We start from the raw sequence: 21,046 nt of genomic DNA on the forward strand, positions 1-21,046 counted from the left end.
TCCGTTCTGCTCCACACTTGGCCCAGCCTAGTCGATGAACTAGTCTTCTACCTCTGTACACCTTCCCATCATCATATTCAAAGTGCATAGAACACTAATACTTTCCAAGGCCGCCTCGTGCAAAAAGCAGCCATGGCCTGGATGTGATATGTCTTACAGATCTCCCAGATCAGACAAGAGGGAAAGCGGGGCATTCATGTGCGATTGTGTCATATGCCCTTTTGGTCAGCCTTGTACTCGCCTCTCTTGCCCGATGCCAAATCTAACCTTTCAAATAATGTCTGTCATGTCCTACCCTGGGGGCTTGACTAAAGTCAGAGAGGATGAATACAACCCTTGGAATAAAACGACAGTCTCCTTTCATTCTCTCTTCTCATTTTCCTTTTCCTGGCGTAATATATCTCCTTGCTTGGCTTTTCCCGTGTGTGCATGGCTCTTAGTAGTACAGCGTTTCCGGACCCGTAGGCCAACGAAAAGGGTGGCGCGTGGAGCTGATTGTACGGATTGTTCGTTGCTTTGTTCAGGCCGCGCCGCATGCCAGTGCCTGCAAGTCTCATGCGGCACGAGCAGCCATTTTAATATCACGAGCTCGGCTCCTCTGCTTCTACAGATCATTCACATTCACTTCCCCGCTCTTTCGTATCTCTGGTTCCAGGTGCTTCTTCAACTTCAGTCTGGGTTCAATAACTTCAACTTGAAATCGACTACTAGTACCACCTATACCTTCGCTTCTTTGAAAACGATTTATCACCCTCGCTGCTACCCCCAAAGAAAGCAGATTTCTCGATCAGTTGGCTGTTTCGTATTCCTCTACAGTCTCCTCTCAGCTCGCTACATATCGCCTTATTTTCTCTGGCAAGCATGCAGCCGTCCTCTGCCGTCTCCGGTGGTGATACCACAACCACAACCACCGCGGCATCAGCTACGAATACCAACACAACCTCCTGGGCTCAGAGCCTTATGATCTCAATTCGAGACCTTTTCACGCAAGAACCGAGCTCCGAACCCGAGTCGGATGCTTTGGCTGGATGGGTTGGTGTGCGAAAGGGCAGAGGGAGATGCCGTTCCGTTGGGGAGGTTCACTGATGAGTTCCATTGGAAGTGGACTTCAAAGTCGAGGGGGACTTGATTGCGGGAGTTTCAAGACGTCTAAGAGTTTTTGACCATTGCTTATTGATAATACCATTTCGGGGAAACTTGAAGACCAAATTAGGACACGCAGAGATGAAAGAATATGGATATGAATATGAATAAATTCCATGATATGGTTGGTAGTGTTGGTATAGATACACGGTCGACTAGAAACACCGCCATACAGTATAAGTACAAGTTACAAAGATCTCCTTGGAGATTCAAGACGCAAATAAGCATAGTAGTCAAGATCGAACCTAAACATTCACGCGAGTAGGGATCTTGACCGTGCCACGGGTGCGGTCATTAGTCGGCACACCGTAACGGCGACCAGGGGCCCATGGCGCGCGGCCATTCTTGCCAACAGTCTCTTCGCTGACGACGGCGTCCTTGATGCGGAAGCTAAAGCGGCTATCCTTAGGGTCAATCGTCTCGGTATTTCGGTTACGGCGCTCAGCGGCACGAGCGGCACGCTCCTTCTCGGCCTTCTCCTGGCGCTCCAGACGCTCCGTGTGGCGCTGGGTAACGGTGCGGCGCTCTTCGGGGAACGCGGCGCGGTCCCGAGCCAGTTGAACCAGTTGTGGGTGAGGGATACGCACATCCGCTGGCTGCAGGACCTGGCGGGCGTTGTCACCCTTACCAACCCACTCGATAGAGCCGGGCTTTTGAACAAGATCATCCACCAGGTCCGAAGGATGTGTGATCTTGTCGCTGACCTTCTTCTCTAGTTTTGGGGCACCGGAGAATACGCGGCCAGCGTCGACACGGGTGAAGGGTCGCGATTCAGGGACAGGATAGAAGATCTGGGCGCCGGTGAGAGGGTGGACGGGGAGGTCATTGATAGGTTCGTGGTAGGGTTGACGTTCGCCAGCCTGGGCGAGGGGAGTAGTGGGGACCATTTCGTGCACAGCACGAGCGTATGGCAATGCTAAAGGTTTACCCTGATGGATCGAGATATGTTAGCCACGTCACCGAGCCAGAATATGCAAGTGTAAACCAGAATAAGTGGGATGACAGCAATTGTATCAGTAAAAAGGGAGTTTTAACCAGTCAAGCAAAGCCTGTGTCTTCAAGACTAATCGATTTTTTGGTGTCTCATCATTTTGCGTCGGGGTGGAGGTGAAATTCAAAAAGAAGCAGGGAGGGGGGGGAAGAAAAATTTACCTTGTCTCGTTGCCTTCGCTCGAGTTCGACTAATCGCACCACGGCAGCAATGCGGTTCATGTCAATACCGAGCTCGACACTGACAGCACGTGGACTCTTCTTCTGCTCCTTAACGCGGAAATAAACTTCATTCCGGAGCTCCTCGCTGAGGACAGGCTCACTAATGAAGGTCATGTTGTTCGGGAAAGGTCGATTGGACTGGCTGCCATCCGCCATCCTCAAGTAGTTGGTCTCGCCAGGAGTGTGGTGCTTGAGACCAGATCCTTGGGTGGAAAGCCATTCAAACATTTGCCGACGAAGCTTAGTCTGTGGAGCCGGTGTGGTAGAGAAATAACGGGAGGATTGTGATGAGGAACATAGAGAGGGAATAGAGGATGATGTGATGGAGGAGGAAGATGTGATGTAGGGGAGAAGATTGGACACGCTCCGGCTCTGTATCCGGGGGGCCATCTTGGATGTGTTGAGAACGACCCCGGGAAAGCCGGGAATCGTAGAATAAAACAATATTAAATGCGATATTCCGATTGCTGTACTATAATACAGCAAGCCCAGCAGCCCTCAACAGCCAATGCGGCAATTGGTGGATGGGAGGTCGTGTGAGGATTTGTGAGGATTGGAGTTATGTTTGTGGCAGAAACTTTCCGGCGCGGAAAAGTTGACTTGACTTGTGGAGTCACGTGATATCCCGTAGCTACGGGAAGACCTCTATACCTACCTACCTACCTACCTACGTACTAGACTTCTCCTGCCGATTTTTGGTTGCCCCTTCCAAAGCTCCAGATTCAATGTTGGTGCTCACTCTCTCGCCGCTTTTGCTCACTGGGCCTACTCCCAGTCCTCTGGTTCACCAACCAATCGCACTATAGGGCCAGTATCATGAGTTACCTACCTCAATAAACGGATGGCGCTAGTGCAAATAAATGGGCCTACTTTTTAATCAGTCTCTCATCCAGAAAGACATGGCTTATTATATATGGCCATGGTAGTCACGGTTCACATTTTGTAGTTCACTATAATAATCAGCAGTATGAAACCAGCATTTCTACCCTATCAGAATCTATATAGATTTTTACTCCCAGAACCTACTTGCCTTAGGTAACAAATTTTCACTGAAGACATATGATTTGAAATGGGTTGTAACAATCGTATTGTTGACCCTAAACTGGGCTACTAGACTCAAGGGCTACTAGACTCAAAGACTACTCTCAAGGTCTTTTCCTTCGATTCCTGGAGTGTTCAAATTGTGTCTTACTGTATATTAAATTCTGTATCCTTGCAGTAATCCTTTTCTTCAGTGCCCCCCCCCCCCCCCCAAGCCAATCCTCAGGCGTTAATACATGGATGCAGGTAGGAGTACTTGTTTTGATAAAATATCGAAGATGGAAGGGTCAGATACAAGACCTGTCAGGACCGCTACCACAGGGCATCGCACCTAAGTGAGCATCAAAGCCTACCTAACATTACGCAGATTATCAAGCTTGAATTCCAACACCCGCCCCTGAGCCTCAAGGTCCAGATACCCAGGCGCATTTTGCTCGATAATGCGCACCCAGAGGTCCATATAGCCGTATCCCTCATAGAGGAACCTGCTGCTCTTTCTTGTTGACTCCAAGAGTTCAATAATGGGAAGATCCATATCCAAACTATTTCCATCGGAATGTCATGTTAGGACCTGAAAATGGGGCTACAATTATGGGGAAGAGAACTTACGGCTCGTTATACTGCGGCGGACCCCCAATCGCTGACTCTGCTAAATCCACGACCCGCCGGCCCAAATCCTGACCAAAGGACATTATCGGACCCATATTCCAGGCTCGACGAACAAGAGAATCGCGGACACTGCCGTTAGAGCCAAACTCAGCCACGGTCATTCGCCCCGTGGCAAGCCCTGGCCCCTCAATCAGGTACCACGTGTAGTCCGGCCCATCGGCGAACACTACCGTGCCACTCCGGGTCATCGAGAGAGCGTGGAAATCCGCCGAGGCAAGGTACAGCTCGGAGAGGATATCACTGAGCGCGATGGGCGTCGCGAGGTTAAGAAACTCTGGGATATGGCAGCGCGGTGCGTTGCCCGCCCCCGCTCCGTCGAAAGGATGCAGCCCATTCCATTCATCTTGATGGATATACAGCATAATCAGGAGCTTCACAAGATGAATGTAGTTCCGAGGGTGAGTCTGCGAGTCTACAGGTGGCAGACAAAGGAACCTCTTGTTGGGTCTTGGGGCTTGCTGCGACAGCAATGAAGCCGGGTAGTCGAGAGCTGAAGTGCATGCTGGGGCACGGCTATGGTAAGACTGCAAATTATCATTAAACCTCAAGTCACAGAAGCGAGAAATACGAGATGAAGGGAGGTGAAGAGGGTGAAAAATCCTCAGAATTGGCTGTACGGACCTCGCGGAATTCCTGACTGGCGGTAGCCCATTTCTCAATTAGGGCTCGCCGTTGACGTAGCCCATTATCTGGGGTTGAGACTGGCTGGAATTGTTCCTATATGTACCTGTTAGTACTATAAATTCTTATACCAGGGCATTCCTGCACCCTACCTTTACGAATAGCAGCCATCCTTTCGCTTCTTTCGGCAGCTCATCTCGGGATAAATCCGTCGGATGAAGGTGGATCTCGGGAATGGCCGCGGGCCAAGACGCGTCTGATGCCGACTGTGACATTTTGAAATTTAATTTGTGTAGAAAAAAAAAAGTCAAAGGAAGGAGCCAAAGGGGCAGATGAATGAGGAGCCTTCCAACAAAAAAAAAGCCCTGGAGAGTTACAAGGTGAAAAATGTGGATGGCTACTAAGCATCATACAGCAGAGCTAATATTACAAGACATTATAAGACCCTGGTAATTTTATGCTTAAGTGGGCCTCCTCCACCTGCCACCAGCTTTTGAACCTTGGAGTTTTGACTCTTGAGTCTACCAGTGGGTCTATTGGTTTGCCCTCAATTACATCCGCCATAAGAACTATCACAGATAGCCGATGCACAATATTCGTCGGTGGATCCACTGTCATCTCGGTCAGTATGGCCTCGGACAGTCATTGACCCGATCATTCACTTACCAGTATCCATAGATGCTGCAACAAGACCCAAAATCGGAGCCGAAGCAAGTATAATCACTATTATCAGCGCCGCAGAGACCGTTGGTCGAAGTTGTGCCGGAGCAGGGTCCGTACCTAGGTATAGTACTCAGAATACTACTACTGGTAGCCCTGGAGCCCTGGAGTTCACGATGATCCAGCAAGTCCCTTCACATTGATAATAACTAGTAATAATCTTTGAAAAAAGCGCATGACAGAAGAGATAGCAAAATAAAGGCACCTCATTGTATCCATATCCAAATCCACGTCATATCAAAAACGAAGAAAACGACTGGGGAAGGAAAGCCTCGGCGAAATCGGGACCGAGTGTCTTCGCCTTAGGCAATGTCCATACCATATCCTGCCATGCCACATGCACCACCTATGCAAGCATCCGATGAAGTGATACAGATAACCGAAGCGCCAGACGCCATTTCTTCTTGCCATATTTGTCCATCGCTGGCCAGGTGTATGATAAGGCGGGAAACAAGCAACTTGAAGATGACCCTTTGGGAAACTCCCCTGACGCGTGTGGGAATAGATAAGAAATTGAGCCTACAAATATCCGGTAGCTCATGTCATCCAAATGACAAGCGAAGGATGATTAAGAGAGAAAATAGGAGAGATGGAAGGAGGAAAGATGTAGAGAAAGAGAGAAGATAAGAAATTTGGGCAAAGTAAAAGCCATCCCATGGGAGATTAGAGAGCAGAGCAGAAATACTTCTTCGAATACTTGCATAGAGGAAGGGAGTTGATAATTGCAAAAGCGCAAGGTAAATAGCAAAAATTCCATTTCCGGTTCGCGTTGAAAATGCATTGATAAAAAAAGGAGACAAAACGCAAAAAAATAGGATGTAAAGGGGAATCACGGTTTGAAATAGGCGACACCGCGCGTTGAGTCTCTCCGACATGAAAGCCATTGACAGAATAAATCTTGAGCTGATTGAGGAAAAAGTCGGATAGCGAAAGTCGAGAGAGAGAGAAGGCGCGGGCGGAGAAAAAAAGAGGCAAACATAATAAAACAGAAATAGCAAACAAGAGCACGCAAGGGTATGAGGTGGTGATGATAAAACGTAGATAGTGGACAGAAGAATGCGCCGTGCAAGCGCTTGCACACCGACCACAGTAAGAATACAAACTTGACGATGACCTGAAATGCAAATCCTCCCAAGGGAAACAATAAGCGGAAAAAGGAATGGTAAAAGTGCGCCCGAGTCCCCATGCAAAAAAAAATAAAAAAAATAGCAAAGTGGTAAGGAATAAAAAAAAAAGAATCGCATCACGCAAGAGCCAGAGATACTGAATAAAAGAGACATTAGAGGCAAAAAAGACAAAAAAGCAGAGCCCGAATCAATACTCCCGAGAGGTATGCAGCCGCCGAATGCTGATCTAACTCGCGAAAAGAAAGGAACCCCCAATGCGCCAAATACCCCATAGTTCGTTCATCAAACATGCCGGACATTATCTCAAATATAATGCTTTTGAGCCTCAACGGCCCATCATGTAATCAGGATAGAAGGTATTGAAGCCATTCATATTCGGTCCCGCGTTGTTGTTGGGAGTACCACTAGGCGGCGGGGACATCATCATTGAGTTGCCTCCGTTGGTCCGGATCCCCAGGCCCGAGTTGTGATTGAAGTTATTGTTACCAATCATGGCGTGGGGGTGACCCTGACCTTGACCCTGGTTGTGGATGGGGTTTCCTCCACCGTTTCGCTGTGGCATAGGCATAGCCAGACCAGGGGGCGCAGCCAGGCCTGGAGGTGGGCCGCTAACCGAGGAAAACATATGGCTATGCATGCTGCCCAGGTTGCTACCAGTGGGAGTTCCGCCCGGTCCCGAGAGGGGATTGCCGGCGTTCATGCTACCGGGCTGGCCTGAACGGACACCCAGAGGGTTCTTGGAGAAACTCAGACGGATGCCTGTCTTGACGCTATTAGACAGCTTGTATCCGTATAACTCGTTGAGTGCTTTGCTGGCCATGGCGACCTCGTCAAATTCCACGAAGCACATGGGTCCATTCTGCTTGTTACGGAAGCAAAGTCGCTTGTAACCGCGCTGTTTGGAGAAGAGGGCTTTCAGCTCTTCCTCCGAGGTGTCTGGTGGCAGATTACCGACGTAGAGAGTGTTGCACGGTGGGTTGAGGTCGTTGGGATTCGCAGCAGGCAAGCTATGACGAGGTGTATGTTGGCTGCTATAGGGGAAGCTGTGACCGTGGCTGTGGTTGGCTGAGCTAGGGTAGGCTGACTGAGGACCGTTGCTGCTCATACGTTGCCGAGGATCACCAGAGGCATAGTTCGGGAGGGGCGGGGATGACATGGCTGTGGAGAGAGACATATTGGCAAATCGACCGGTCGGGATCTGGGGGTTGGTTGACCGACGCGGGGCCGAGACAGATGCTGAATGACCGTTTTCCGCGTAGCCCACCGGGTCCTTGAGTAGCTCGCCTGTTTCCTCATCGGGATCTTCATCAATCATAGACTTGCCCGTTACTCGGGGCAGATCGCCAACACCGTTTCCGATAGGAGATTGTGGGGAGAAGAGGTTGTGCAGACGCGAACCAGACTCGGATGCAGAGTGGAGGCCTTCGCCGATGGGTTGGTTCGATGGATTGTTGAGTCTGGAGATTTCCAGGCTTTGGAAGGTACCGTTGAAACGCGATGATTGACGCGAGCCAGGCAACAGTCCACGGGTCGCGGTGTGATCGATTGTGTTGCGACGCGTGTTGGAGAGATTGGAGCCGACCGCGCCAGGATACATCTCCACAACCATTTTCGCGTCGTTTTTGGAATTTGGTTTACCGTCAAGGAGAGCACGCGCTTCTTCAGCGGCAGGGAGAGTATTGAAACGGGCGATCGCGCTCAGGAAACCATCGTCTTCTGGATGGTCGGAATTGACGAAATCGGCGTCGACGAAATCCTTAGCGAAAAGGAGCATGCTGCGAAGAGCTTCGCGACTGGTGTTGCGCGGGAGCTTGCGCATCAAAATCGCGCCACTCCCACTGGGGGTTCGCCCCAAACCATTCATGGCCTGGATGTTGCGGTCGGAATCACCGAGGCGCATTCCGTTGTCGAAAGAAGAGGAGCCGATAGGCGAGAAGGGGTGACTGAAGGTAGGAGCTAGAGAACTGGGCGCTTGCGAGACGGTTGGACTGTACACGTCGGTCGACATCGCATGCTGATTTCTCACAGGCGCCTTAGGAGGAAGTTGTGTGGGCGAGGAGCCAGAGGAAACCGACTCGGTGCGCTGGGTCGTTCCGAAAGAGCCAGGACTCGTTCGAGTGGACTGGTTCGAGCTGCTGCTCATACCTCACGAGGTGCTGAGATGGTGTCGAGAAATTTTGATTTTCCCTTGTCGCGACACAGACGCAAGTTCAAAAGTTCCAACAGCGCAGCGACGGAACAGGAGTGGCTTGTAACGGATCTCGGATGAGAGCGCGCGAAGAGGCGATCGTTATGGAAAGCGGCGCGCGAATTTGTAGAGAGGAAGTTTGGGGGACGGCGAATGTAATGATTTCAATCGAAGGTCGCGAGTCGAAGCACCTCTGATCGATATGCGACAGAGCGCGTGTGGTTAAGGTGGAAGGACCGGGGTAGGGGGGGGTGGGAGGTGATATGTCGACAGAACGTAGAGAGAGAGGAAGCGAAGTCGCGCGACGCCAAACAGGAAAGATGGATGCAAAAAAGGGGGGTGTGTTGGTGGAGGAGGGGGGGGATGGGAAAATGATGAAAGAGACAAGAGAGATAGGAGGGGGGGGGGCAAAGAGAAGGGGCAAGGGGAGAGAGAGAAAAGAGTCCGGAACGGTCGAGGGAGTCCACAGTCAGAGCCAGATCCATGGATCTGCTTCACGACGCGCCTCAAACGGGATGGGTACATGTATCATACACATTTACAGGAGGGTAGGAGACCCCAGTTGATGCGGAGTTATCCATAGTGGAGCTGGGTACTGTCCCACAAAATTACCATACACTGTCATTCAATTACATCTCTCTCAGATGGGAACCTGGCCGGTTGCAGAACGTGGGAAAAGTGCGTGTCCCTAGTGTGGAATGTTGGAGATTCTAGAATTGCATTGAATGGGTTACAATACGGAGTAGACTATTCTGCCTAGTTAGAGTCATAGTGCCTGCCCAGGTACGGAGTAGCTATGCCCAGGTGAATACATTCTCTATGCAGCAGCCTACCCCGTACCACATCATATACATAGCTTCGTATCTATAACTCCTATGCACAGACTGCAGTCTGTACTTCTCTCTCTCTCTCCCTCCCCCCCATGCACTCCAAGTTGGTACCTTAGCCACTAACAAGCCTAGCACCCTAAATATCAGACTAACGGGACCAGAACAGTCCATTACTATACCTAAGTAGTAAGCCTCGGCCATAGCTCGTCCCAGGCAGCCGGGTGCTGACATCTCAACGGACATGCAGCAGTTCCAGAAGTACCAAGGAGTATTGACAGGGGGGAGTACCTTTTAAGGTAAACTGTACATTGATCAGGCATCACCTCGGCTCTGCGGCAATCAGCGCCATCGATTGGACATCGGCCTCGACCCGATCGGCGCCTCGAAGTCGGGATGGATCGAAGTGCTTTGCTGCTTACTGACCCACACAGGACCTGGGTTCCTTGCACATCCTCGTGTGAACCCGTCAAAGAGCCCGCGCCAACTTGAACAAAGGGGGTAATGAAAAGGGTGGGCACATCAGGGCGGGTGACCGTGCACATTCCGGGTTGATCTGGGGAAAAAGGCAGCTGACCGCTTTGTCATAATCAGGAGCCCCAGTATCCAATATGGGATCCTCTCTCTCTCTGTCTAAATCTCATTACAGAGTTATAGTCTACTCCATCTCCCCCCTACAATACAAACAAGAAAAAAGCCCCTGCTGGCACCGCCCATGGAATTTACAAACTCAAAAAGACGGGCGATCCTCCAGAGTGGACCAATGACTGCACTCACCAGCCCGATTCCCCTTCGGATTGGACCGCCCGCGCAACTGGCTTGGGCTTATCCAACGCTGCCAGTTGGTGTGGTTGGGCCGTGGGCGTAGCAAATCACTTGGTAGGCCTAGTCGTCCCTGAGCTTGGGCGTGATTTTCCTGATTCGTGACTGGTGTTGTGACGCGCCTATGACCGCTCCTCGAACTACTACTCGTCCACACTAGATCACTTAGTTTACACAGGGCTATACTCTGTATACTGTACCTTGTACGGATATGGAGTCGGCCGTTGCTTTTTCCCCACGCGCCCTATTGTCCATGTGTGTACGGAGTATGCACACTCCCCCCACCTCATCCCTGTTATTTCCTGGAATAGACTTTTGCAAGGCTAGATTCATTCGAGGCTGTCACATAATATACATAGGACTAGATAGACGGGATCCTAAGGCCCGGGGATTCCCAAAGAGTTCACAAAACGCCGCAAAATGCCAGTCGAAGGAGAGAGAGAAAAAATACACGCCGCGTGCACTGCCAGCTTATTCTGGATGGAATGCCGCATGCCGCTGTACGGCTATGTAGCGTGCAAAATCGAGTCTCGTAGGAGAGAAAGTGGCTAGGCTAGGGTTCCGGCATCATTTCATGCCTTGTTGTAGGTCTTGGGCTTCTCTTCCACCAGACGAGCCTAGAGAAACCGTTAGAAACCATTTCCTTCATAGTTGGGAAAAAAAAGACAAAAGGATCAAGACGAGACAGCCACATCTAGGCCATCCATCCCGTTCCATCTAATCCATTTGTAGCATCGACTCGACCCACCAGGTTCAACAACTTCCACACAGGGTCGCTGGCCTGCGCCCCAACACCGAGCCAGTACTTCGCTCGTACTTTATCGAGAGTGATGTCTTTGAATGCGCGCGGCGCAGAGGTCGCGTCCGATACATCGGTGCGGGCAGCCGGGAGAGGATTGTACGTGCCGATGACCTCGAGGGGCTTGGAGCCACGGGCAGATCTATAACGGATAGGTTAGCCATGATCAGCACAATTCTGTTAAAGCAGCAATTGCCAATTGGATCTGAAGAGTCGGCCAGTCCATTCCGCCGGGGGTATGCGCGAATGCTGTCGGAGGAAAGGAAGGTCCGCAATTCTGGATTGGAGTGGATTGGAGTGGGAGCAAACGCACCGGGCTTGCGCAACAACAATATTGTAGAAGGGCTGATGCTTGTTGCCGAAGCGTGCCAATCGGATTCGAAGGACCATGGCGGCGGTTGTGATGTTCGTGATGGTGATTGAAATCGCGGAATACTCAAGACCAACTTGAACTTTTGCGGAGTTCAAACTTAGGAGGTTCGGGGCTGGTTTTTTCCGGGTTCCCGATTAGGAATAGCGGGGACCGCGGGGATGATGCAACGAGGTATACATCAACCTGCCAACCTGCTTCTTGTCTTTTCAATTAAAAAGAAATTCGAGACGCGCTGCTTTCTATCGCACTACATTTCGATTTGAAAGATCAACCAAACAGTTAAATTAGCGGAACATACATTATATGTTCCACCGATCTTTCTTCAGACGCTGCTCTCTTCCCACCGCTCGTCGTTACAGCAAAGCCGCCACAATGTCTTTGAAGGTATGGCCTGGAAGGAATCTTGTGGATAGAACCCGACTGACTCGTGACTAGGCAATCTCCGCCAAGGATGCTGCCTCTCTGGACAAAGACTTAATGGACATGGGCGGTTGGTCTCTCGACCAACTGATGGAACTAGCCGGCCTGTCCGTGTCACAAGCAGGTGAGCACTCACTATATCGCAAAGAACAGTAAATCGATCCCATTCTAACAAGAAAAAGTCTGGCGCATCCACCCGCTTTCAGCAGGGAAGAATATCCTCATAGTCTGCGGACCAGGAAACAATGGTAAAGCCCTCTGTCCACCTAACTGAAGGCACCACCAACCCAGTCCCCAGTACAATGTTAACCCAACCAACCAACAGGCGGCGATGGCCTCGTAGCGGCACGACATCTAGCCCAATACGGCTACAACCCATCAATCTACTACCCAAAACAAGGCAAAAACGAACTCTACACCCGCCTCCGCACCCAACTAGAGAACCTCTCCATCCCATTCATAACAGACGCCAACTTCCCCACCGCCCTAGGAGAAACATCCCTCCTAATCGACGCAATCTTCGGCTTCTCCTTCGGCGGACCATTACGCGATCCATTCGGAGGCATAATTTCGCAAATCGAAGCTTCAAATGTCCCCGTGCTCAGCGTCGACGCCCCCAGTTCTTGGGATATCGCGACGGGGCCACCCGAGCATGGCCCCGGGGCTGGATTCATGCCTTCGGCGCTGATTAGTCTTTCTGCGCCGAAACCTTGCGTGAAGTTCTTTTCTGGGCGGCACTTTGTTGGGGGTCGGTTTTTGACACCGGCTATTGCAGAGAAGTATGGGCTCGATTTGCCTAAGTATCCTGGTATTGACCAGGTGATGGAAGTTGGGGTGAATGCCGATGCGAGGTTCTAGGAATCAGGGAGATGAAAGGGCCCCATCACCCTTGGCAAGGCCCTTTCGGTGTGAGATATGAGACGATTGAGTAGGAATTCTCAAGGTTGTAGAATAGCGATGTCTGTGACGAGGGTGCAGATCGTAATCGGAAAAGGGCTGTGCCATTACGACATTTAACAAGGACATGCGGAAATTGATAACTATGAGATTGTAGAGTCGATTGCGTGGTCGTCGTTAAGAGGTAATAGTGTGAATCTATCTATGCGTTTCTCAAAGAATAGTTAATTATTCTTAGAGAGCCTCTCTCATTTCTTGAATAATACCCTTCACTCGTGGTTCCTTGCCAGCACCTGATCCCGAGACCCGGGAAAGAACACTGTCGACTTCGTAAACTTCCTTCGCGGCACTCTTGACTTCGGCGCCCAGGGCCTTGGTTATAGTACCCAGGGCGACGAGTCCACGGTAGACTGCTTCGGAATCCTTCTCGTTGGCGATGATCTTAGTCAATTCCTCAAGCAGGACCAGGGCCTTCTCTGCAGATTCAGGGGTCTGCTCTCTTCCCTCAGAGGTTATGTAGACAGCAAAGTTAATATAAAGGGTTGTGATGGCGATGGTGAGGTTGCGATTCGGCGACTCGCCGCTATTAGCCAGTGCGGATTTGACACCGGTCACAATCAAGTCGAATGTGTTGATGGCTAAATCCCAACCAGCGGCGGTCTCGAACAGGTTGGCAAATGTGCGGACGACGAGCATCGCATTGTTCGGGCTTAATGGTGCATCGAAGGCCCCACTGGCTAACAGGCCTGATACCAGATTCTCTCCGTTATACTCCGTAGTTGCGACAAAAGGTGCAGCAGCGGCTAACAGGCGAAGGAGATCCAGTGCCGGGAGTCTGTTCGCAGCCGGCCATGAGGTGGCGGCCCTGAAAACCAATGGGACACCGGCCTCGAGAATGGGCGAGTCGGCAAGTTGCTGGCCAGATTCCAGTTGGCCACATAACGCGACGACCGCATCGATCTCGGAGGTAACTAATGTAGTGCCCTTTTCACCCTCTGAAATAAGCTTGTCGTTGATTTCTTGAAGCTTTTTCGTGATGATCTTAAGGTTTGCCGTCTTAATTGAGAGATAGGTTTTCTGGGGGAGAACCTTCGGGAGTGGTTCAGGAGCGGGTTGCTGGGTTTCTTCTGACGTAGCGTCCCCGGGTCGGTATCGTCGCTCTGAGCCCCAGGGATCTCCACCGGCCGGTGTCGCTTCCTGGGACTGGCCGATGACTGCTCCCTGTGTGTTCTGCGTGATGAAGTTGGCAACTTGATCGAGATATGAAATAGGTAGCTCGTTGTCTCCGATGAACTTGGTGGCCGCTTCGTATGGGTTTTGAGAAACATTATATGGGAGTTTGAGAGGTGGTTTGCCGTCCTCAATATCGACATCGAACACATAATCGTAGTCGTGTCCGAGGTATTCTGTCTTGCGTCCACTGCTTCCTGCCGATTCAACCACAGTACCTACAGCTATCCACTCCTGCGTTGCAGATGACCAGGTGTGGGCTGTGACACTGCCATCTGTCTGGTGAATCATCTGAACTTGACCTTCCTTCGTTCCAGACTTTTGCTGGAGGAACTCTGGGCCGGGTAGTTGCTCTTTGTTTATCTTTCCAACCTGCTCAGCTGGGATAGAAGACTCCTTGACTGCTTGATCAAATTGTGCCACAGCTTCCGGGGAAGCGATTCGGTCTGGGCTTCTAGTAAAGATACGCGTAACACGATCGCTAGCACCAGTAACAATATCACCATTCTCACCACATGCAGCAACACTCCAGACCGAGATCGCCGGGTGAGTAATGGTCTGAACGCACTCGGTTCCATTCCATACCTTCACTGTGCGGTCCTCGCCGGAGCTCACCAGCTCTCCGGATGGCAGGGCGGCAAGTGAGTAGACGAAGCTCTCGTGGCCATGCAGAGAAGCCACCAAACGTCCTTCTAGGGTGTAAAGTCTGATCGTTCCATCGTTGCTGGCGGAGGCGAACTGTGCGCCTGTTGGATTTGACGCTGGAACTTTACACAGGGCTCGGACGACATCGTCGGAGTTCTTGACGCTTCCTCGAAGATTGCCGGCGGTATCAAAAATGCGGATCATTTTGTCGGCACATCCTAACAGACAATGTGTGAGTTATAACCCGTGGGTAAAAACATATCAAGAGTGGATTAGATGTGAGGCATCAAGCTTACCAGTGATGATAGTGTTCTCGTCGTAGGCCAGCACAGCCCAGACACTTCCTTCATGACCATCAAGGATTCTATCAGTTTCCCATTGACCAACTTTCCAAATGCGAGCAGTCGAATCCCAGCTACCACTGACCACCCATTGTGAGTCAGGAGACACGTCCAATGCGCAGATGTTATGGGCATGTCCCAGTAGCATTGCATCAGCATTGTCGTCTGCTGATTTCCCGGGCTGTCGAGCCTCGATGATTGTATCTTGACCACCAGAAAGAACAAGACCCTCGGGGTATTGGGCTGTGGGAGGGAGGTAGGCTAGGGTGTTGATGAACGCCTGGCCATGGGTGGTGATAGTGTAATCGTAGGTTGGGAGGGGGATGCGACGAGCTTCCAGAGTCGGACAGTGGCATCACGAGACGCCGAGAAGACTGCATTCGGGTTTGGGAAGGCCACGGCACGAACCTGAAGTCAGGGGAGGTGGTCAGTATCTTGTGTCGGGGGTACCTTCGGTGACCGAGGTGGATGGCGGGGGTAGCTGAGACTTACATCATCGCCATGGCCCTCAAGGGACGCGGAGAGCTTGAAGTCAGGCATACATACAACGGGGGGAGTTGCAGATGAGAGAGACCAAAGAGAATCGACAAAAGGAGCACTGATTAATGCAGAACAGCGCCGATGACCGTTGTTGTCCTTTAGTCGTTCTGGGGTCCCCGCCTGCGCATCATATTATCACGTGGGCGGTGGAGCTATGACGAACCTGCTAGAAGGAAAGAGGAATTTGGCTGTCGGCTTTCTTCTTTTTGCTTCTCTACTAGTTGGATGTTTTCACTACTAACCAGACTTGTTGCCTTTATTACTCATCGGTTTAATTTACTATGTAGCCGTGCCATAATAAATCATCAAGATGTCTTCGGTCTCGGATCTACTATGGATACAGTGGGACGTGATCAGCTTTAGCTAGCTGTAGTAGTAGAAGTAATCTAGTAAGACACCTGTTGGCTACTTGAGTAGGTGAGATACTCTTGAACCTAGCAAGTTCCATGACCGTCTGTCATCCTGACCAATACCCATGTATAATACCAATTTCATTCAATTCAATTGAATCCATTGATCAATCAAACCAGGGGAAAGCATCCAAGTCAACGCCGACTGGAGCAAGGAAAGCCGCGACTAACCGGATTGGGATTAGTCACGCACATTACCTCAGCATGCAGGTGACCCTCAATTATATCGCTATCGCAGCATCTGGGAAATCAACTCTGTGGACTCAATAGTTGACGTGGGGTATGATCCCACTGGTACTGTTCGCTTCTTCTGTACTGATGACTTGACGACCCTGACGAATCTCTTTTTGTTAATTTCCTTACCACACACCTGTTCACTCTCCTTCGCGGCCCGATTTGGTCACGCGGTTTTCGGCTGAATCGTCGCATCTTCACTTCCTCGATTCATCCAAACTTCTCCCGCTTTCCGCTATAACGCATCTTCTTCTGTGCAAACATGGCGTCTGGTGAGTCTATCCTCGAAACGACCCGATCATGCATTTCTCCATGAAACTAACGACTATGCAGATATCCCCAAGGTCGTTCCTCTCACCTGTCACGGGCATTCGCGCCCCGTGACCCATTTGAGTTTCTCTCACACCGTTGACGATGATCAATACTACATCATTTCGGCCTGTAAAGGTATCTTGCACGATTTTGCCATTTTAATTTTTTTTTTCTCTCGCTCCAGCTTTGAGCCCCACCATGGATGAGGCTAATCTCGATTTGCAGATAACAATCCCATGCTGCGAGATGGCATCACAGGTGACTGGTAGGATGAGCCCGACCATAGAAAAGTATTGCGAGATTCACTAATTAACATCTGATCAGGATCGGCACATTTCTCGGCCACAAAGGTGCTGTATGGCAATCCCGGCTATCTGCAGACACAGCTATTTCAGCTACCGCGGCTGCAGACTTCTCCGCGTAAGTTTCAACCCAAAATTGCTGGCACAAAAATAAGCAAATACCTATCTGAAAGAAGATTCGGAAAGAATATCCGGTACTGACAATTCCAATAGCAAGGTTTGGGACACCTACACAGGCGAATGTCTCCACACTCTTCAACACGCACACGTGGTGAGATCAATCGCCTTCCCCATCCAAGCCAATCCCCAAGTTCTCGCAACAGGTGGCGCAGAGAAGAAACTTCGCATCTTCGATCTTTCCCGCAGCTCCGGAGGCGGCGGTGGTAGCAACACTTCCTCTCCTCCCTTGCCACCAACAGGTGGCGAGAATAACAGCACAGGAACAAGCTACGAGATTGGACCCGGCGTTCACGGCGGTACCATCAAGTCTATTGTGTGGAACAGGGACTCCAACATCGTGACGACCGCCGCCGAAGACCGCAAGATCCGCTGGTGGGATCTGCGCTCGCGCCGTTCTGTTGTTGAGACAGCCGTTGAAGGAAACATCGGCTCGTGCGAGTTGAACACTCTCGCCACCCAACCCACTAGCCCCGGCGTTCTAACCGTCGCTGCTGGAAAGAGCGTGTATATGTTTGATGCAATCACGCCCGGCCGCCTGTTGAAAAAAGCGGATTTCGGATATGAGGTTGCCAGTGCGGCCGTCAATACCGATTCGGGCCGATTTGTTACCGGTAGTGCCGGTGACACCTGGGCCCGAGTCTACGATCTCAACACCAACGAAGAACTCGGTATGTTATATTTAAACTTTTTTTCTTCGGCTCCGATGGATACTAATGTTTTTTCTTTCTTCTGCGCAGAGGTACAAAAGGGACATCACGGTCCCATCTGGTCCATTAGCTTCTCACCCGACGGCAAGCTTTACGGGACTGGCAGTGAAGATGGTACAATTAAGTTGTGGAAGGCGTGCAGGGAGCCGTATGGTCTCTGGCGCTGATGGGGAAATACAAAAATCCCGCATTTAATGGGAACTGTCATAGAATCAGTGTATTCAGACAGCAATGATTGAGCATAAACTCTCTTGTCAGAATTCAGTTCCAATTTTCTCTAAAGCAAGGCCATACAAACAAATATTGAAATGCAAGTCACCATAGACCGTAAGAGGGGGGCATTAGAAAATGCAGGAGTTGTAACTTTGCACTCAACCTAGAGATAGTACACGATTACGGGTGGCTGAAATGAATCCTAGGAGGAAACCACATCGCCTTTTTGTCGTTCAAAAATATCCACTTGCCTTCTTGAAAGGAAAACTCCCGTTTTCTCTCGAGAAAGCTATTCAAAACTACCAGGTCTTGACTGAGGATAGAAATCTCCATATTACTGGTTAGGAAACCCCACCCGGGCAGACAGCCCTGGAGTGTCCAGGTGTATAACAAAGAAACCCTGGGCCGACCCCTGTGATCATAATACAAAGGACTATTATGGATCTCCAGCCCTGGCTTAATGGCCAGCCCAACATACATAGGAATGGTGGTAACTTTGGAATATAACCACTTTCATTCTCGACATCCATGATCGGCCCTGGACTGTTCTCCCCCTTATTATTCGACAGCGCGCCGTCAATCACTAGCATTCTTTGTCAACTTCATCTTTCCACACAATCATGCCTTCAAAGTATCCTAATAAAACAAGAACCTTGCCGAATTCTGCGTCGAATCCTTTCGAGGAGCAGCTGCATGGCTGGCTTGGCTGCAACTGGAGTTTCAAGTCGATGTTTACTGGTGTTTTGATACTCTCCACGGGTCTTTATATCGCCATAATGGATAGTTTTCGACCTATTGGCCAGGATAGCAATTGAAGGAATCATCGAGAGGAAGTCAAGGACGTGTTTGTCACAAGCTGGGACGCATACTATCGACATGCCTGGGGTATGTCCAGACCCTTTGTGATGTCAAATCCACCACCTGAGCACTAGTAAAAATTGACATTTAAGTTTAGGAAAGGATGTCTATCATCCCATTGCCAAAATTGGAGACCAAGTGAGTCCCAATGGGCTCGGGTGGATCATCGTCCACAGTCTTGACTCCCTAATGATCATGAATATAACTTCTCAGCTCTCTGATGCTCGAGACTGGGTCAATCAGGAATTGTCCTACGACCAAGATTAAGATGTCAACACTTTTGAGACTACCATTCGCATGCTAGGCGGGCTTCTGTCGGCGCACTATCTGTCCTGTCAACTTTCTGATGTTGTATCTCGCCAGGACTTTGTTTATCTCCAAAAAGCGGTTGACCTGGCAGACCGACTTCTCAGCGCTGATGAGTCCCCTTCCGGAATTCCATATGCTAGCGTGGATCTAGCCACTCGAGAAGGCATTCCATATCATGCAGATGGTGGTGCCTCATCGACTGCTGAAGCTACGACCCTCCAACTGGAAATGAAGTACCTTGCTCATAGCCTAGGAAAAGAAATTTACTGGCGCAAGGCCGAACATGCTATGAAGGTGATCGACAACCACTGTATGCCAGATGTTTTGTTACCTATCTTTGTGCATCTTGATACAGGAGATTTCAGCTACCAGGAGATCCGTCTTGGAAGCCGCGGGGACTCTTATTAAGGTATTGTCCTTCATTTCCGCTATCCGATGAAAGCAAAAGTCTAATAAACCACAGAGTACTTGGTCAAGCAATATCTGCAGACCTCCGGAGATGAGCAAATCTATAGCGAAATGTGGGAAGAGGCTCTGGCAGGCATCCAAAGCATCTTGCCACTACCACAAAGGTACTCTCATCTCCAATTTATTGCGGAACTTCCAAATGGCATCGGTGAGAAGCTCTCTCCAAAAATGGACCACCTCGTTTGTTTATTACCAAGCTCAATTGCAATTGCCGCTACCGAAGGACGAACTGAAGCTGAAGCGCGCAAGCTGCCAACTTGGAGTGCTAAAAAAGAGGAGCAGATGAAGCTAGCAAGATAATTAATGAAAACCTGTTGGGCGATGTATGCAGTGACAGACACCGGGTTATCGCCCGAAATTACCTGGCTTGAGGCTGACGACGCCGATCTCCGACCCAAGCCAGGGTCAAGACCTCGAAAGAAAAGCAAGGATGATGTAGGTTCGTGGAAGAAGGATCTTATTATTAAGCCTCTCGATGCGTATAATCTGCAACGTCCCGAAACTGTTGAGAGTCTCTTTTTGATGTTTCGAGTCACGGAAGATCCCATTTACCGGAAATGGGGATGGAAGATTTTAAATATTTCAGGCAACACATGCTTGTACCTGATGGAAAAGCGTATACCTCCCTGAATGGTGTCACCAAGGTTCCTGCACCCTATCGTGATAATATGGAAAGTTTTTGGCTGGTAAGATATTTTAATCGTGTCTTCTGTTTCCATGACGAGTGCTAAACCTCAAATACTATAGGCTGAAACTCTGAAGTATTTATATCTTCTCTTCTCACCGAGAGAGTATCTCCCACTCACTGATGTTGTCTTCAACACGGAGGCCCATGTTCTGCCTCGATTCAAGCAGTTCAGGTTCCAAACCGGCTGGGAGCGAAAGAAATGTTGAAAAGTTGAAGGGAGCTCACAAGACCGAAGGCTCGCTGCGTAAATTGAACCAAAGGTTGATAGAAAGCTCAGAACCATAGAACTGGTTATGTATGACAGATGACTGGAGATATCTAGGAGGGGGAAAGACAAAAACCCAAGAGATTATTTGTGCCTGAGGCATCTACAAGGCACCAAAGCCTCAATACTTCCAGTAGCTAATTAGTTAGTACTTTGAACATAATGCCACTTTATTTCAGCAGATAGATGAAGATTCAGCCAGACTAACGTTTCAAGAGCCAAATTATTACACTATACTCCGAGCTGAAAAGTTTACTTAAGACAAGCAGTGGATGAGAGAATTGTAACGTAGCCAACTGGCGCGATGAAATTGGTATTTGTGGTCCTCAAGACCAGATAGTTGATATTATTGAGATATGGTAACTTTTTTCTCGACGATCTCAGGGTCGTCTGCATAGGGAATCGCGTATGCATGATGTGGGTAACAGAAAGACTCGCTATTCAGAAAGAAACAACAAAAGGGCAACAATCATATGCATCCGTGC

At 49.9% G+C, this 21,046-nt stretch overlaps 10 protein-coding genes across 10 annotated transcripts; 5 read left to right on the forward strand and 5 right to left on the reverse strand.

Annotated features, from left to right (window-relative positions):
- Positions 1-861: 861 nt before the first annotated feature.
- N7533_004196 (uncharacterized protein) lies at positions 862-1,086 on the forward strand (the record flags this gene model as incomplete). Its single annotated transcript, XM_057100846.1, has 1 exon — positions 862-1,086. One exon carries the CDS (start codon positions 862-864, stop codon positions 1,084-1,086), a length of 225 nt encoding a protein of 74 aa, XP_056960476.1.
- Positions 1,087-1,388: 302 nt separating this feature from the next.
- On the reverse strand, positions 1,389-2,745 carry N7533_004197 (mitochondrial 37S ribosomal protein mS45; the record flags this gene model as incomplete). The annotated part of the gene is made up of 2 exons (XM_057100847.1): positions 1,389-2,072; positions 2,296-2,745. The coding sequence occupies 2 exons, from the start codon at positions 2,743-2,745 to the stop codon at positions 1,389-1,391; spliced, it is 1,134 nt and encodes a 377-aa protein (XP_056960477.1).
- Positions 2,746-3,745: 1,000 nt separating this feature from the next.
- N7533_004198 (uncharacterized protein) lies at positions 3,746-4,961 on the reverse strand (the record flags this gene model as incomplete). Its single annotated transcript, XM_057100848.1, has 4 exons — positions 3,746-3,938; positions 4,006-4,589; positions 4,687-4,782; positions 4,839-4,961. 4 exons carry the CDS (start codon positions 4,959-4,961, stop codon positions 3,746-3,748), a joined length of 996 nt encoding a protein of 331 aa, XP_056960478.1.
- Positions 4,962-6,858: 1,897 nt separating this feature from the next.
- N7533_004199 (uncharacterized protein) lies at positions 6,859-8,676 on the reverse strand (the record flags this gene model as incomplete). The annotated part of the gene is made up of 1 exon (XM_057100849.1): positions 6,859-8,676. The coding sequence occupies one exon, from the start codon at positions 8,674-8,676 to the stop codon at positions 6,859-6,861; it is 1,818 nt and encodes a 605-aa protein (XP_056960479.1).
- Positions 8,677-10,942: 2,266 nt separating this feature from the next.
- On the reverse strand, positions 10,943-11,559 carry N7533_004200 (mitochondrial 37S ribosomal protein bS16m; the record flags this gene model as incomplete). The annotated part of the gene is made up of 3 exons (XM_057100850.1): positions 10,943-10,987; positions 11,119-11,311; positions 11,483-11,559. 3 exons carry the CDS (start codon positions 11,557-11,559, stop codon positions 10,943-10,945), a joined length of 315 nt encoding a protein of 104 aa, XP_056960480.1.
- Positions 11,560-11,914: 355 nt separating this feature from the next.
- N7533_004201 (NADHX epimerase) lies at positions 11,915-12,820 on the forward strand (the record flags this gene model as incomplete). The annotated part of the gene is made up of 4 exons (XM_057100851.1): positions 11,915-11,926; positions 11,978-12,086; positions 12,145-12,210; positions 12,288-12,820. The coding sequence occupies 4 exons, from the start codon at positions 11,915-11,917 to the stop codon at positions 12,818-12,820; spliced, it is 720 nt and encodes a 239-aa protein (XP_056960481.1).
- A 273-nt stretch (positions 12,821-13,093) lies between these two features.
- On the reverse strand, positions 13,094-15,615 carry N7533_004202 (WD repeat PLAP family protein; the record flags this gene model as incomplete). Its single annotated transcript, XM_057100852.1, has 4 exons — positions 13,094-14,952; positions 15,031-15,355; positions 15,424-15,483; positions 15,568-15,615. 4 exons carry the CDS (start codon positions 15,613-15,615, stop codon positions 13,094-13,096), a joined length of 2,292 nt encoding a protein of 763 aa, XP_056960482.1.
- A 906-nt stretch (positions 15,616-16,521) lies between these two features.
- On the forward strand, positions 16,522-17,927 carry N7533_004203 (WD40 repeat domain-containing protein; the record flags this gene model as incomplete). Its single annotated transcript, XM_057100853.1, has 6 exons — positions 16,522-16,531; positions 16,593-16,706; positions 16,797-16,836; positions 16,896-16,991; positions 17,087-17,721; positions 17,791-17,927. 6 exons carry the CDS (start codon positions 16,522-16,524, stop codon positions 17,925-17,927), a joined length of 1,032 nt encoding a protein of 343 aa, XP_056960483.1.
- Positions 17,928-18,593: 666 nt separating this feature from the next.
- N7533_004204 (Glycoside hydrolase family 47) lies at positions 18,594-19,098 on the forward strand (the record flags this gene model as incomplete). The annotated part of the gene is made up of 3 exons (XM_057100854.1): positions 18,594-18,711; positions 18,758-18,858; positions 18,934-19,098. 3 exons carry the CDS (start codon positions 18,594-18,596, stop codon positions 19,096-19,098), a joined length of 384 nt encoding a protein of 127 aa, XP_056960484.1.
- Positions 19,099-19,128: 30 nt separating this feature from the next.
- Positions 19,129-19,908, forward strand: N7533_004205 (Glycoside hydrolase family 47; the record flags this gene model as incomplete). The annotated part of the gene is made up of 2 exons (XM_057100855.1): positions 19,129-19,519; positions 19,604-19,908. The coding sequence occupies 2 exons, from the start codon at positions 19,129-19,131 to the stop codon at positions 19,906-19,908; spliced, it is 696 nt and encodes a 231-aa protein (XP_056960485.1).
- Between the last annotated feature and the right edge of the window lie 1,138 nt (positions 19,909-21,046).

This window comes from Penicillium manginii, assembly GCF_028828005.1.
Source record: "Penicillium manginii strain IBT 31320 chromosome Unknown utg000004l:1.0-7231830.0:1.0-7236170.0, whole genome shotgun sequence".
Taxonomy (NCBI): Eukaryota; Fungi; Ascomycota; class Eurotiomycetes; order Eurotiales; family Aspergillaceae; genus Penicillium; species Penicillium manginii.